Here is a 17,662-nt window from a genome sequence, read left to right on the forward strand (position 1 = left end):
ACATACATCTTCTGTGTGCTGACGGACACACACAGACACACATGGACTCACGCGGACAGCCACAGACGTCCTGTGTGTGCTGATGGACAGCCACAGACAGCCACAGACGTCCTGTGTGTGCTGGCGGATACCCACTGACGTCCTGTGTGTACTGAACAGACAGCCCACGTGGGCCAAAATCACCCAAACAGTCCATGGGAAGGGCCAGCGTGCTGAGCCCAAGGACCAGCGTGCTCCTATGTGTACTGATGGACTGCCACAGACATCCTGTGTGTGCTGACGGACAGCCACAGACAGCCACGGTGTTACAGGCACAGAAACCGTACCTGAACCGAAGCTCAGCCAGATAAGCAACAACTGCCACAACTGCCTCAATAGAGCTACCCGCGACCATGGGTCATTCAAAGAAGTGCATCTTAACAACCATAAGGAAGTTTGGCATGCAACAAATTTTAACAGAAGGCCAGCTCAACCATTCATCACTGGAGCTTGGAATTACAAGAAAATCTTCACGGAGGAAGAAGTTATGAATTTTATAAGTTGGAGGTTTCCCAGCCCGTTCAGTTGCGAGTATCAGCCTTTAGAAGCGGATTTCAACCCAACCGTGAAGCGGCCTTCTACAGATTCAAGCATGGGCTTCAAGAGTAGTGTCTTAGCTTTCCAGGAAGCCCGAAATCAGAAGAATTGGTCAAGGGAAAACCAAGATGCAATCAATTTCCTAAAACCGGCCAAACCAACATCAATTTGGGAAAGTTTCCAACCAACTCGATTTGGTCTGACCCAAGCCTATCCATGGAAACCAGGAGATACTCTAGACCATTCAGAAGACACCCAAGACGTCCATAGATGCACCAGCACCCAGAGGATCAGGCGGATTCTCCTTACCATCTACTTTCCATATCCGGCCACACCATATGCATTCAAGGAAAGTTGTCTCCACTTAATGAGCAAGGACCAACGGCTCTATTCCTTTGAACCAGAAGAAACCAAGATCCTTAAGAGTTTAATCAGCAGCCAGAGACTCCTATTTCGTGGATACTTCTCCAAGATATCAAGATACAAGATCAGTCTACTCCAAAGGCAACAAATCAGCCTAACGGCTAGTTCTCATGGAGCCATCAAAGCCATTGACTCCAAGCATTTTATTTCGATTTATTTTCTTTCCTTAGTTCATTTTCAGACTGTTAGAGAGTCCTTGGTCGAGCCTATAAAGCTCTAGTCTTTGTTTCATTGTAAAGCACCCTTGATCATTTTTAAAGTAATAAGAAATCGTTTTCTTTTAAAACAAAGTTGTGTATTCTTTGTTGTTCTTTCTCTAGTTCTTTGTGTGTGATTCACTAAGTCCTAAAGAAGCCACGTCCAGAGAGCCTTGTGTGATTCAAGACCATCTGTTCGTCCATTGATTGAGAGAGTCAATCCATATCCATCTATCCACTCCATCCATCGATCCAGCTTGGAAGAGATACATATCAAGCAAGCCGGAATCCATCTTCAGTCATCTAACCAACCACTGATCCTTGTTGAGAGAGACACACGTCCAGCAACAAAGATCCCATCATCCATCTTTCTATCCTTCTTATTTGATTTGTTTTCAATTTCCATATCATTTAGTTTTGAATCATAAAAATCCATAAAAATCATATTTGCTTCAGTTCATCATTTGTCATATAGTTTGTTTTATGTTCTTCATATAAATCCATAAAAATCATAAAAAAGTTCATCTTTTGTTTCAGATACAAATCAGCCGGTCTAATCCTCCATCGCAGCCGCCTAGCCGATCGTCCGTCCGTCCTATCTGTCCAAACCGATCAAAAACCAAACCTCAGTCAAGCCATCCGTGTAGTCTGAATCCCAGCCTGCAACATTTGGTATCAGAGCTCAAGCTCCTGAATCTGGTGATATCTTATCCTTGCATCATATATTATTGCATTTGTTCACCAATTAAAATCAATTAAAAAAAAAATCCATAGTGTTGCATTTTCTATCCGACTTTGAATTGCTTGTTCTTGGTTTTAAAAACCAGAGATAGGCACGAAAAGGATAGCTCATTATCTTGTTTGATTCATTTAGAAAACTCAAAAAAATTTGTCCTTTGTTTGCATTAAGTTGTCTAGCTCCAGTTTCCTTTTTCGGTTTATTTGCATCAAGCATAAAATCTTTTTTTTTTCTTGTTTTGTTTCTTTTAAATTGAAAACCAAAATAAATATTTATTTCCATTGTTTTATTTTATAGATTTCGAGATTTGCTTGATAAAGTTAAACAAAAAAAAATAGGAGTTAATTTTCCATTTGTTTCAAAACTTTCAAAAAAAAAAATACTAGGTTTCCATCTTTTTTTGTTTCTTATTCTTCTTCTTTCTTTTGTTAAGCCACGACTTGATACTCTTATTCTCTGTTTTTGAAAGGTACCAATAAGGGGAGACGCCATGGCAGATTACTTTGAGGAAGAGAGTTCTTATGAATCAAGCCAAGGCTCCGATCTTGATGAAGCCGACCAAGCTTGGTCCGATGAAGAGGATGGCTGTGATGGGTCATGTTCTGATGATAACTACTCTATGTCAGAGTATGGAGACGATCCTGCTGAAGCATATCCTGAACCAGAGCCACCTGATTACTCACATGGAGATACCAGCTACCAAGGAGAGTATGAGGGAGAAACTGAATCAAATATCAGTTTCAATAAAGGAGATGAATGCCATGGAGAAGAGACAGAAGGTGATGATCCTGAAGCTGACCAGGAAGGCTCATGGCAAGAGGAAGCTGATTCTGAAATCAGTTTAGAAGAGGCAAATGAGCATGAGGAAAATTTCTCTAAAACGGAAGAAGTCTATGAAGATGTTGATGGAGGAGAAGCAAGTTTCCAATCTGTTAAAGAAGAAGTTGGAGACGAGTCTCATGCTGAAGGCATACCCTGGTGTGAAGTACCTTACTCTGACCAGGAGGATGAGTACCAAGACGAAACTGGCTCACAAACCAGTGTAGGAAACTCTGAGGGAAACTATGGAGGAAAGCCAGACTCTCAACAAGACATTGCTGAAGAAGAAGAGGCCTTAAGTGAGGCTGGAAGAAATGATGATCAACCTGGTTACGTCATCTTTGCAGGCCATCATCAAGGACCAGAAGCATACTTGTGCTGGGAGAAAGATATGGAACATTGGTTTGATTCTAACCAAGTCCATGAAGAGGATAAGACAGCCATTGCCGAAGACACTCTCACTGAAGATGCCTTTAGAAAGTGGGAACAAGATGCTTACTGGCGACTTGCCTATGATGAACCAGAAGCTACTTGGCAAGAAATGAAAGAACTCTTGTATGAAGAATATGTGAAAGGAGCTGGAGATGAGCTGTTGAATCAGATACGGGTCTATACTAATCTTGAACCAAGGCGGCTGATATTGGCAAAAAGGCCAAATCGAAAGGCTAAGCTCAAAAATGCTCACGACCTAAAGCTACACCAGGAGTCTACACTCATCATCAAGGGAGCAACCGAGCATACAACAGCAGCAAGGGCCAGTGCCGTGCAAGGAGTTCCAACTCCACAAGCCAAAACTCGAGAGCTAAGTACAAAGCCATTGCCTAAGTTCCATGAGAAGAAGAAACCAAGTAAGTCTTCTAAATCTTCAAAACCAGTAGAATTCATTTGCTATAGGTGTCATGAGAAAGGCCACTTTGCTGTAACCTGTCCAACTAGGCTAGTAGTGACTTCTAATTCACTAGAAGTTAACTTGGATTCAACTAGTGAAGTTATATCTCACTTAGTATGTAAATTTCCTACTTCTGGTATAATGCACTTGTCTTGCCCAAAGGCTGATTATGCAGGTCTAAATAAGGACCAGGAGGACGTGGTTTCAAGGTTAAAACAAGAAGAAATCATCCCTGAACCTGACGCACAAGAAGGACTTAAACCAGCCACTAGAAATCCATTGAAACTAGTAGATGTTTCGGTCCAAGCACATGAGGAGGTACAAAATAATTTAAATAAATTAGTGTGCTCTGTTTATGATTCTTCCAAGGCTACCATGATATGCTTGTCTAGTCCCAAAAGGTGTGACACAGGTATATCATTTAGCAAAGGACCTATGAAGCAAAAGAAGGTGATTTTAAAGAGAGATGACAAGGCACCACCAAAAGAGCCATCTTTGCTTAAACACCTCTCTGGAAAAGATGGCACTACGACCAGTAGCATCTTACTTCAGGAAGAACCCCCAGACCAGTCACCAAACAGACTGGCCGTGCCATTGGATGCACCAATCAAGCTTCCAAATCAGGTAAGTGCAACTATCCTTTGTTTGATAATCAATTATTTGGATATTATGCATACTGATTTATTATGCCCTGATAAGTTTGAAGAAAGACTAGGATGCTTAGAAAATTATGTAGAACATAATCCTTGTCTTAGATCCCACTTAGACAAGAAGCAAGAAAATTTTTCATCTACTGAAATTGGAACTCATCAAACCGATTTATATGTTGAATATCCCATGACTGCCATAACACACTTGTCTTTTGCAAAAGAAGTTGAGTTTATGACAGGAACAAACGCTGAAAATTCTGGAGATATTTCCAAGGCTAAGTTCACACCAGGCCGGACCAGAGGGATTATCCTATCCTATCTGTTCAAAGAAGAACCACCAGATGCACCATGCATCACTAAATCAAAATCCAACCAAGGTAAGTCCTTAGACTCCCAAAAGAGGATGAAAGCTGACTTGCTCTATCTTGGTGCAGGTTATACAGTTTCGAGGTCGAAACCTTTTCAAGGGGGAGGGAATGTTACAGGCACAGAAACCGTACCTGAACCGAAGCTCAGCCAGATAAGCAACAACTGCCACAACTGCCTCAATAGAGCTACCCGCGACCAAGGGTCATTCAAAGAAGTGCATCTTAACAACCATAAGGAAGTTTGGCATGAAACAAATTTTAACAGAAGGCCAGCTCAACCATTCATCACTGGAGCTTGGAATTACAAGAAAATCTTCACGGAGGAAGAAGTTATGAATTTTATAAGTTGGAGGTTTCCCAGCCCGTTCAGTTGCGAGTATCAGCCTTTAGAAGAGGATTTCAACCCAACCATGAAGCGGCCTTCTACAGATTCAAGCATGGGCTTCAAGAGTAGTGTCTTAGCTTTCCAGGAAGCCCGAAATCAGAAGAATTGGTCAAGGGAAAACCAAGATGCAATCAATTTCCTAAAACCGGCCAAACCGACATCAATTTGGGAAAGTTTCCAACCAACTCGATTTGGTCTGACCCAAGCCTATCCATGGAAACCAGGAGATACTCTAGACCATTCAGAAGACACCCAAGACGTCCATAGATGCACCAGCACCCAGAGGATCAGGCGGATTCTCCTTACCATCTACTTTCCATATCCGGCCACACCATATGCATTCAAGGAAAGTTGTCTCCACTTAATGAGCAAGGACCAACGGCTCTATTCCTTTGAACCAGAAGAAACCAAGATCCTTAAGAGTTTAATCAGCAGCCAGAGACTCCTATTTCGTGGATACTTCTCCAAGATATCAAGATACAAGATCAGTCTACTCCAAAGGCAACAAATCAGCCTAACGGCTAGTTCTCATGGAGCCATCAAAGCCATTGACTCCAAGCATTTTATTTCGATTTATTTTCTTTCCTTAGTTCATTTTCAGACTGTTAGAGAGTCCTTGGTCGAGCCTATAAAGCTCTAGTCTTTGTTTCATTGTAAAGCACCCTTGATCATTTTTAAAGTAATAAGAAATCGTTTTCTTTTAAAACAAAGTTGTGTATTCTTTGTTGTTCTTTCTCTAGTTCTTTGTGTGTGATTCACTAAGTCCTAAAGAAGCCACGTCCAGAGAGCCTTGTGTGATTCAAGACCATCTGTTCGTCCATTGATTGAGAGAGTCAATCCATATCCATCTATCCACTCCATCCATCGATCCAGCTTGGAAGAGATACATATCAAGCAAGCCGGAATCCATCTTCAGTCATCTAACCAACCACTGATCCTTGTTGAGAGAGACACACGTCCAGCAACAAAGATCCCATCATCCATCTTTCTATCCTTCTTATTTGATTTGTTTTCAATTTCCATATCATTTAGTTTTGAATCATAAAAATCCATAAAAATCATATTTGCTTCAGTTCATCATTTGTCATATAGTTTGTTTTATGTTCTTCATATAAATCCATAAAAAATCATAAAAAAGTTCATCTTTTGTTTCAGATACAAATCAGCCGGTCTAATCCTCCATCGCAGCCGCCTAGCCGATCGTCTGTCCGTCCTATCTGTCCAAACCGATCAAAAACCAAACCTCAGTCAAGCCATCCGTGTAGTCTGAATCCCAGCCTGCAACACACGGACGTCCTGCGTGTGCTGGCGGAAACCCACGGACGTCTTGTGTGTACTGAACAGACAGCCCACGTGGGCCAAAATCTCCCAAACAGTCCACGGGAAGGGCCAACGTGCCGAGTCCAAGGACCAACGTGCTGATATGTGTACTTATGGACAGCCACGGACGTCCTGTGTGTGCTGATGGACACATATGGACAGCTACGGACATCCTGTGTGTGCTGACGGACAGCCATAGACATCTTGTGTGTGCTGACGGACACACACGGACGTCCTGTATGTGCTGACGGACACACACGGACTTCCTGTGTGTACTGAACAGACAGCCCACGTGGTCCAAAATCACACGAACAGTCCACTGGAAGGGCCAGCGTGCTGAGTCCAAAGACCAGCGTGCTGAGTCCAAGGACCAGCGTGCTGAGTACAAGGACCACCGTGCTGAGTCCAAGGACCAGCGTGCTGATATGTGTACTGATGGACAGCCACGAACGTCCTGTGTGTGCTGACGGACACACACAGACAGAAACTGCCATCATGTGTGTGCTGGCGGACACCCACGGACGTCCTGTGTGTACTGAACAGACAGCCCACGTGGGCCAAAATCACTCGAACAGTCCACGGGAAGGGCCAGCGTGCTGAGACCAAGGACCAGCGTGCTGAGACCAAGAACCAGCGTGCTGATATGTGTACTGATGGACAGCCATGGACATCTTGTGTGTGCTGACAGACACACATGGACACACACGGACTCACCCGGACAGCCACAAACGTCCTGTGTGTGCTGACCGACAGCCACAGATGTCCTGTGTGTGCTGGCGGACACCCACAGACGTCTTGTGTGTGCTGGCGGACACCCACAGACGTCCTGTGTGTACTGAACAGACAGCCCACGTGGGCCAAAATCACCCAAAAAGTCCACGGGAAGGGCCAGCGTGCTGAGTCCAAGGACCAGCGTGCTGATATGTGTACTGATGGACAGCCACAGACGTCCTGTGTGTGCTGACGGACACACACGGACACACATGGACAGCCACGGACGTCCTGTATGTGCTGACGGACAGCCACAGACGTCCTGTGTGTGCTGGCGGACACCCACCGATGTCCTGTGTGTACTGAACAGACAGCCCACGTGGGCCAAAATCACCCGAATAGTCCACGGGAAGGGTCATCGTGCTTAGTCCAAGGACCAACGTGCTGATATGTGTACTGATCGACAGCCACAGATGTCCTGTGTATGCTGACGGACACACACGGACAGCCACAGACGTCTAATGTGTGCTGACGGACACACACAAATGTCATGTGTGTGCTGACGGACACCCACGGACGTCCTGTGTGTACTGAACAGACAGCCACAGACGTCCTGTGTGTGCTGATGGACACACACAGACACACACGGATAGCCACGGAAATCCTGTGTGACCTGACGGACAGCCACATACAGCCACGGACGTCCTGTGTGTGCTGGCGGACACCCACGGACGTCCTGTGTGTACTGAACAGACAGCCCACATGGGCCAAAATCTCCCAAACAGTCCACGGGAAGGGCCAGCGAGCTGAGTCCAAGGACCAACATGCTGATATGTGTACTTATGGACAGCCACGGACGTCCTGTGTGTGCTGACGGACACACATGGACACACACGGACGTCCTGTGTGTGCTGACGGACACACATGGACACACACGGACGTCCTGTGTGTGCTGACGGATAGCCACAGCCGTTTTGTGTGTACTGACAGACCCACACGGACGTCCTGTTTGTGCTGATGGACACACACGGACGTCCTGTGTGTACTGAACAGAGAGCCCACATGGGCAAAATCACCCGAACAGTCCACGGGAAGGGCCAGCGTGCTGACTCCAAGGACCAGCGTGCTGATATGTGTACTGATGGACAGCCACAGACGTTTTGTGTGTGCTGACGGACACACATGGACACACACGGACAGGAATGGCCGTCTTGTGTGTGCTGGTGGACACCCACGGACGTCCTGTGTGTACTGAACAAACAGCCCACATAGGCCAAAATCTCCCAAACAGTCCAAGGGAAGGGCCAGCGTGCTGAGTCCAAGGAACAACGTGCGGATATGTTTACTGATGGACAGCCACAGACGTCTTGTGTGTGCTGACGGACACACACGGACAGCCACAGACGTCCTGTGTGTGCTGACGGACAGCCACAGACGTCTTGTGTGTGCTGATGGACACACACGGACAGCCACAGACGTCCTGTGTGTGCTGACGGACAGCCACAGACGTCTTGTGTGTGCTGACGGACACACACGGACGTCCTGTGTGTGCTGACGAACACACACGAACGTCCTGTGTGTACTGAACTGACAGTCCACGGGAAGGGTCAGCGTGCTGAGTCCAAGGACCAACGTGCTGATATGTGTACTGATTGACAGCCACGGACGTCCTGTGTGTACTGACGGACCCACACGGACGTCCTGTTTGTGCTGATGGACACACACGGACGTCCTGTGTGTACTGAACAGAGAGCCCACGTGGGCCAAAATTACCCGAACAGTCCACGGGAAGGGCCAGCGGGCTGAGTCTAAGGACCAGCGTGTTGATATGTGTACTGATGGACAGCCACAGACGTCCTGTGTGTGCTGACGGACACACATGGACACACACGGACAGGAATGGCCGTCTTGTGTGTGCATGTGGACACCCACGGATGTCCTGTGTGTACTGAACAAACAGCCCACATGGGCCAAAATCTCCCAAACAGTCCAAGGGAAGCGCCAGCGTGCTGAGTCCAAGGAACAACGTGCGGATATGTGTACTGATGGACAGCCACAGACGTCTTGTGTCTGCTGACGGACACACAAGGACAGCCACAGACGTCCTGTGTGTGCTGACGGACACACACAGACAGCCACGGACGTCCTGTGTGTGCTGACGGACAGCCACAGTCGTCTTGTGTGTGCTGACGGACAAACACGGACGTCCTGTGTGTGCTGACGAACACACACGGACGTCCTGTGTGTACTGAACTGACAGTCCACGGGAAGGGTCAGCGTGCTGAGTCCAAGGACCAACGTGCTGATATGTGTACTGATTGACAGCCACGGACGTCCTGTGTGTGCTGACGGACACACACGGACACACACGGACAGCCACAGACGTCCTGTGTGGGCTGACGGACACACACGAACGTCTAGTGTGTTCTGACGGACACCCATGGACGTCCTGTGTGTACTGAAAAGACAGCCCACGTGGACCAAAATCACACGAACAGTCCACGGGAAGGGCCAGCATGCTGAGTCCAAGGACCAGCGTGCTGATATGTGTACTGATGGACAGCCACATACATCTTGTGTGTGCTGACGGACACACACGGACACACATGGACTCACGCGGACAGCCACAGACGTCCTGTGTGTGCTGACGGACAGCCACAGACAGCCACAGACGTCCTGTGTGTGCTGGCGGACACCCACGGACGTCCTGTGTCTACTGAACAGACAGCCCACATGGGCCAAAATCACCCAAACAGTCCACGGGAAGGGCCAGCGTTCTGAGTCCAAGGACCAGCGTGCTGATATGTGTACTGATGGACAGCCACTGACGTCCTGTGTGTGCTGACGGACACACACGGACAGCCATGGACTTCTTGAGTGTGCTGACGGACAGCCACAGACGTCATGTGTGTGCTGGCGGACACCCACAGACGTCCTATGTGTACTGAACATACAGCCCACATGTGCCAAAATCACCCGAATAGTCCATTAGTCGGGTCAGCATGCTGAGGCCAAGGACCAATGTGTTGATATGTGTACTGATGGAGAGTAGCGGATGTCATGTGTGTGCTGACGGACACACACGGACGTCCTGTGTGTACTGAACAGACAGCCCACGTGGGCCAAAATCACCCGACAGTCCCCGGGAAGGGCCAGCGTACAGAGTCCAAGGACCAGCATGCTGATATGTGTACTGATGACAGCCACGGACGTCCTGTGTGTGCTGAAGCACACACACGGACAGCAACGGTCATCCTGTGTGTACTGAACAGACAGCCCACATGGGCCAAAATCACCCAAACAGTCCACGGGAAGGGTCAGCGTGCTGAGTCCAAGGACCAACGTGCTGATATGTGTACTGATGGACAGCCATGAACGTCATGTGTGTGCTGATGGACACACACGGACACACACGGACAGCCACGGACGTCCTGTGTGTGCTGACGGACACACACGGACGTCCAGTGTGTTATGATGGACACCCACGGACGTCCTGTGTGTACTTAAAAGGTAGCCCACATGGGCCAAAATCACCCGAACAGTCCACGGGAAGGGCCAGCATGCTGAGTCCAAGGACCAGCGTGCTGATATGTGTACTGATGGATAGCCACTGAAATCTTGTGTGTGCTGACAGACACACACAGACACACACGGACTCACACGGACAGCCAAGGATGTCTTGTGTGTGCTGACGGACAGCCACGGACAGCCACAGACAGCCACAGACGTCCTGTGTGTGCTGGCGGACACCCACGGACGTCCTGTGTGTACTGAACAGACAGCCCAGGTTGGCCAAAATAACCCAAATAGTCCACGGGAAGGGCCAGTGTGCTGAGTCCAAGGACCAGCGTGCTGATATGTGTACTGATGGACAGCCAATGACATCCTGTGTGTGCTGATGGACACACACGGACACACACAGACACACATGGACAACCACGGACGTCCTGTGTGTGCTGATGGACAGCCACAGACAGCCACGGACGTCCTGTGTGTACTTAAAAGGCAGCCCACATGGGCCAAAATCACCCGAACAGTCCACGGGAAGGTCCAGCATGCTGAGTCCAAGGACCAGCGTGCTGATATGTATACTGATGGATAGCCACGGAAATATTGTGTGTGCTGACGGACACACACAGACACACACGGACTCACACGGACAGCCAAGGACGTCCTTTGTGTGCTGACGGACAGCCACGGACAGCCACAGACGTCCTGTGTGTGCTGGCGGACACCCACGGACGTCCTGTGTTTACTGAACAGACAGCCCAGGTTGGCCAAAATCACCCAAATAGTCCACGGGAAGGGCCAGCGTGCTGAGTCCAAGGACCAGCGTGCTGATATGTGTACTGATGGACAGCCACTGACATCCTGTGTGTGCTGATGGACACACACGGACACACACAGACACACATGGACAACCACGGACGTCCTGTGTGTGCTGATGGACAGCCACAGACAGCCACAGACGTCCTGTGTGTGCTGGCGGACAGCCCACGTGTAACACCCCCAAACCGTCCTAAGCATAGGTCGACCCACCGGCCAACAATCAAACAAGAACATGACCGACAGACGACCCACACCAAGGTTTGGTGATGAAAGGCCAACCGGCCAGCCAACAATCAAACAAGAACATGACTGACCGTCCAACCCAACACCATGGTCCGGAAGCGCTACGTGACGGGCTAGGGACAATCTGTTCAGAGTCACAAACTTTACTCCACGACCTAGACCAGTTCATCCACTAACTCGTCTCGCTGCGTCAAGGCATAAGGCTTTGCAACCCGTACCTAGAGTTAGCATTTTCCGTTAGATCAAGGCCTAAGGCTTTTCAACCCGTACTACGACCTAACGTTGTGTTAGACCTGGACTAGTCAGATATCAGAGTACTCATGAAGCGCATATAAAACAATTACTTTACCGATTCGAGAAATATCCATACATTGATATAATTCGAGACCGGTCCCGGCCTAATGCCAAATCGAGTCAACTAAACACAAATCCACAATACCGTTTACAAAAGGCATGAAAATCTACACCGGCGGTCCTAACGTCAAGCACCAAGCTATCCGATCATCCTTACCTAAAGCGACCTGCAAAAAGGACAACGGAGTTGGATGAGTAACCTAATGTTACTCAGTGAGCTGGCGGCCTCTACCCGCAACCTAGACTCTAACCCGGAAAACCCAAAATAACAATCAATCTAGCCCTAGCATGCAATAAAAGCTAAGGCTAAGCAAACCGTTACTAAGTTAGACTTGGCCTCCTGCCATGATCTAGCTTCAAGTAACGGGAACCTGCATAAAAACAAGTCAACAACCAATCCCTAGTTAACCATATATACGCTTGAGTTCAGTACTCATGTAGTGTTAGACACTTAGACCATACAAGTATCACTAGTCGATCGACCAACAATCAAACAAGAACATGATCGGCCAACCAATGATACCGCATAGCTTTAATATCCACCACCCTTCACAAGCAATCCCTCAAACACATACAGGCCAACCTCAGGCCTACAATAACCAAATACACCCCAAGCCTAATCCGGTACCTAAGCCAGACATAGGACTTAATGTCAGAACCTGCAAGCAAATCAATCAACCACAAACACAATGACAATAATAAGACTATGAGTATCTACGACTCGATCTAACTCGTAACACCGTATATCAGTGCTACACTGACTCGAGGGTTCCATAAGCCTCTACGACACACTAACACAACACTCTTACCTGGGCCCTGGAGACTTCGTGTTCCTCCTCTTTATCGGCAATATCCTATCTCCCTACCACAATGGCCAGAAGAAGGAACTTTCAACCGACCGCGGCCCACAGTCATTCGGGTCACCGCGCGACAGCCCACAGTCCTTCGGGTCACTGCCACATTACACCGTCGTGTAATACTCAGCCATAGTACATGACACCGTTCGTCTGAGTCTTCCCGATCCAGCGAATACGGGGTTTCCTTGAACCCGCTGGGTACAAGGCCGAGGAAACACTAATCTACCCCATACAAGCCTAGCATGGGCGGGTTACGCACATACTGTCGGCAACACTCACACAACACAAACTCAATCTAGAACCTAACGTAACGATAAAGTTCCAGATCCTAACTAGACACTCAACTCTACAACACAAACCAGTAGTACCAGTAGTCCGGCCTATATGGCCTAAGACCCTTAGTACTAACTACTAAACAATAATATCAATACTAAACAATACAATTAAACTGTTACCCAGATAGTCCAGCCTCCCGCTGAGAGAATATCTTTAAAGATAACGGGAACCTGCACTCAACCATATCAACACGCAAGAATAGAAAACATGATGCATCCTATTCTTAGTCCTAATCAGGTTATCAACTCAGTCTTAATTCCATTCATTTCAGCTTAGCCGATGCTAAACTGAGTCCAGTTCCATAAATAAAATAACCCTAAGGACTCTACCATTCAATAGCGTGATCATTCTAATCTATATGCAGACTCGATCTACCCTAAAATCCAAGTGGAATTCAAACAAACCTACTCACAGTGTTCTAGGCAAGAAGCAGCTGGGTGATCGGAGATGACTTAGCCAAAACCCAATGGACGACTTGAATGGACTGGACTAGACTGATCTTGATTTGTACAGAACCTCCCCTGATACTGGTCTGGACTGAACTCAACTCGAACAGCATCTTCCTTAGCTTCTGAACAATTCTTCCGAAATCTGAACAGAGTATCTAATCATAACCTCGACTGAACTGAAACCATGGAACTGAACTGATCTTGGACAGCACATCCACTTGATCATCAAAGAATATGAGGAGAGTGGACAGATTGATTTGGGCAGAGCTTCCGCATAACAATTGCAGAAATTCTTCGATTGGACAGAACATCGCTTCTTGGTGAAGTATCGATCTTCGGAACTCAGCTACACTCTCTTTCTCTCTCTCTCTAACCACGTTTCCTTGCTTCCCATCTGAATTGATCTTCAATTGGTTGATCGTCAGTTGGCCAGAACCTTCCCTAGGCGCTGACTTGAAATCAGTAGAGAAACAGATCTCGAAAACTCTCTTAAACTCTCGAAATAGCTCAGAACCTCTTACTTTCTTTTTCTACTTTTTTCTATCTCTCTAACCCACTTTTTTAACTTGATTTTGAAAGGTCAGGATGAATGAAATGAGAAGGGGTCGTTGTATTTATATAGGATACAGCAGCGAATCAGATTGAAGTTGGTGGCAGCGCGTGTGTCGGCTAGCATGGCTCCGGTTGCATGCGTCGCGGCACCTCGTGCTCCACATGGCAGTCAGCATGGACAAAACTCATGCAAAGTGACACCTCTTCTCCTGCCTGTACGACCAGATGTCGATCAGCATTGATGGAATGCATGCGTCGCGACACACAGCTTCCTGCGTGTCGATCAGCATGCTTCGGTTGCAGGTATCGCGACACTTCGTGCTTCAACATGTCATGCTGCATGTTCCTGCTTCATGCACGGCGACACCTCGAGCTTCTCTTGACACTCAGCTGGTTAGACAGTTGCCACCACGTTCTTATCCCTTCTGATCAAGCCACCTCGAGCTTCTCGGTTCCTTTGCGCGATTTCGACCCTTCTTGTGAATTTCTGACCCGCGATCAATCCCGAATATTTTTCCGCTCCCATTCTGATTCTCTTAATATTTTTAATAAACTACAGATAATGTCTGATATCCTTTAAAAATATTTCCCGAGCCTCCGGCTTCCTCAAAGAATTTCGTAATACCGAAATTAGGGTTTTCGCCCAACTTCGGGTTTTCCCGTCGTGCTTCAATCCCGTCGTGCTTGCTTCCCGTCCTGCTTAATTCCCATCCTGCTTCCGACTTATAATGTCTTCAGAATAATATTTTACTGATACGAAGATATTCTGAGAAAACTTCGCGATGAAGAAACAGCAATCTTCAAAAACGTCGAGCTTCTAAACCGTCGTGCTTCAAAAATGTTATGCTTCCAAAACGTCCGTCTCATCAATCTAGGACATCTTCTAACTATGGTCGAGCACCTTATTTGACTCATAGTTCACTCGCGATCACTTCTTCGCCCACTTCGTACTTCAAAACTTTTCGATCGATCCTTATCGCCCGCGACTCGACTACCACAAAGATACTCGACCACTCTTTTCTTTTTTTTTCTTTTTTTTAACGGGTTTCTACATTCTCCCCTCCTTAATGGAATTCGTCCTCGAATTCTTAGTTGCGAAATTGCTCGTCTTCACAACACTCTCCAGTCGTCTCCATAACCTCTTTACTCTGTCCACCACGGTTCCTTCAGTGTCCTCTTCAAGGCCTCCACAATTGTCTTTATATCTCTTCACTTGTATGATGACTGAGTCGTCCTCTTGCTTTTACTCTGTCATAACACACTCATCGCCCATGATACTATCTTGTCATTTTAATAGATATCATCCTTGTCCAGATTCCTCAAATCCTTCTCGATCTTCGTCTTCCCAAGTACTGATGAAGTCCTTTCCCAACGAAGTCTTGTTTCTTCCCATCTGTCCAGTCCATACCACAGCCCAGTTCTCTGAATCTGTCTCTCCTCTTTCGCTTCGGGTTTGGGTTTTGCCTCGAACTCCCTCCACTTTAAGGTTTTCATCCCTTAAAGTACCGATCAACAAACGCACTTACTCGCTGCAACTCAAAAGAACACCTCACATGCAAGTTAGTAGACAATTAATCACACAATCTACTAACCCAGCAAATACTAACAATGCAACCTAACCGTAATTCTTACCAGCAACCTAACAGTGCTACCCAAGCAACCTAGCAATTCTAGATTCCACTATCTCAATCCTAATTCCTAAAACCACAAATCCTATTGCTGGACGTGACCGGTTTCCCTAATGCCTTTTGTGACTCTTTTTGACTCGATAAATATTTAAAACCGATTAAATCATGAGTTCCGGAAGCATGGACGAAACCATGCTCTGATACCACCTCTCTAACACCCCCGAACCGTCCTAAGCATAGGTCGACCCACCGGACAACAATCAAACAAGAACATGACCGACGGACGACCCACACCAAGGGTTGGAGATGAAAGGCCAACCGGCCAGCCAACAATCAAACAAGAACATGACTGACCGTCCAACCCAACACCATGGTCCGGAAGCGCTACGTGACGGGCTAGGGACAATCCGGTCAGAGTCACAAACTTTACTCCACGACCTAGACCAGTTCATCCACTAACTCGTCCCGCTGCGTCAAGGCATAAGGCTTTGCAACCCGTACCTAGAGTTAGCGTTTTCCGTTAGATCAAGGCCTAAGGCTTTTCAACCCGTACTACGACCTAACGTTGTGTTAGACCTGGACTAGTCAAATATCAGAGTACTCATGAAGCACATATAAAACAATTACTTTATTGATTCGAGAAATATCCATACATTGATATAATTCGAGACCGGTCCCGGCCTAATGCCAAATCGAGTCAACTAAACACAAATCCACAATACCGTTTACAAAAGGCATGAAAATCTACACCGGCGGTCCTAACGTCCAGAACAAAGCTATCCGATCATCCTTACCTAAAGCGACCTGCAAAAAGGACAACGGAGTTGGATGAGTAACCTAATGTTACTCAGTGAGCTGGCGGCCTCTACCCGCAACCTAGACTCTAACCCGGACAACCCAAAATAACAATCAATCTAGCCCTAGCATGCAATAAAAGCTAAGGCTAAGCAAACCGTTACTAAGTTAGACTTGGCCTCCTGCCATGATCTAGCTTCAAGTAACGGGAACCTGCATAAAAACAAGTCAACAACCAATCCCTAGTTAACCATATATACGCCTGAGTTCAGTACTCATGTAGTGTTAGACACTTAGACCATACAAGTATCACTAGTCGATCGACCAACAATCAAACAAGAACATGATCGGCCAACCAATGATACCGCATAGCTTTAATATCCACCACCCTTCACAAGCAATCCCTCAAACACATACAGGCCAACCTCAGGCCTACAATAACCAAATACACACCAAGCCTAATCCGGTACCTAAGCCAGACTTAGGACTTAATGTCAGAACCTGCAAGCAAATCAATCAACCACAAACACAATCACAATAATAAGACTATGAGTATCTACGAATCGATCTAACTCGTAACACCGTATATCAGTGCTACACTGACTCGAGGGTTCCATAACCCTCTACGACACACTAACACAACACTCTAACCTGGGGCCTGGTGACTTCGTGTTCCTCCTCTTTATCGGCAATATCCTATCTCCCTACTAAAAAAGGCCAGAAGAAGGAACTTTCAACCGACCGCGGCCCACAGTCATTCGGGTCACCGCGCGACAGCCCACAGTCCTTCGGGTCACTGCCACATTACACCGTCGTGTAATACTCAGCCATAGTACATGACACCGTTCGTCTGAGTCTTCCCGATCCAGCGAATAAGGGGTTTCCTTGAACCCGCTGGGTACGAGGCCGAGGAAACACTAATCAACCCCATACAAGCCTAGCATGGGCGGGTTACGCACATACTGTCGGCAACACTCACACAACACAAACTCAATCTAGAACCTAACGTAACGATAAAGTTCCAGATCCTAACTAAACACTC

General features: G+C 47.1%; 1 protein-coding gene across 1 annotated transcript; it reads left to right on the top strand.

Annotated features, from left to right (window-relative positions):
• Window positions 1-246: 246 nt before the first annotated feature.
• LOC117130406 (uncharacterized protein DDB_G0290685-like) lies at window positions 247-3,860 on the top strand. The gene is made up of 2 exons (XM_033283280.1): window positions 247-3,602; window positions 3,806-3,860. Exons 1-2 carry the CDS (start codon window positions 2,426-2,428, stop codon window positions 3,808-3,810), a joined length of 1,182 nt encoding a protein of 393 aa, XP_033139171.1. The 5' UTR covers window positions 247-2,425; the 3' UTR covers window positions 3,811-3,860.
• The last annotated feature ends 13,802 nt before the right edge of the window (window positions 3,861-17,662 follow it).

This window comes from Brassica rapa, unplaced genomic scaffold, assembly GCF_000309985.2.
Source record: "Brassica rapa cultivar Chiifu-401-42 unplaced genomic scaffold, CAAS_Brap_v3.01 Scaffold0454, whole genome shotgun sequence".
Lineage (NCBI taxonomy): Eukaryota > Viridiplantae > Streptophyta > Magnoliopsida > Brassicales > Brassicaceae > Brassica > Brassica rapa.

Coding starts and splice junctions, on each gene's coding strand:
- LOC117130406 (XM_033283280.1), top strand. CDS start 2,426: ATGGCAGATTACTTTGAGGAAGAGAGTTCTTATGAATCAAGCCAAGGC.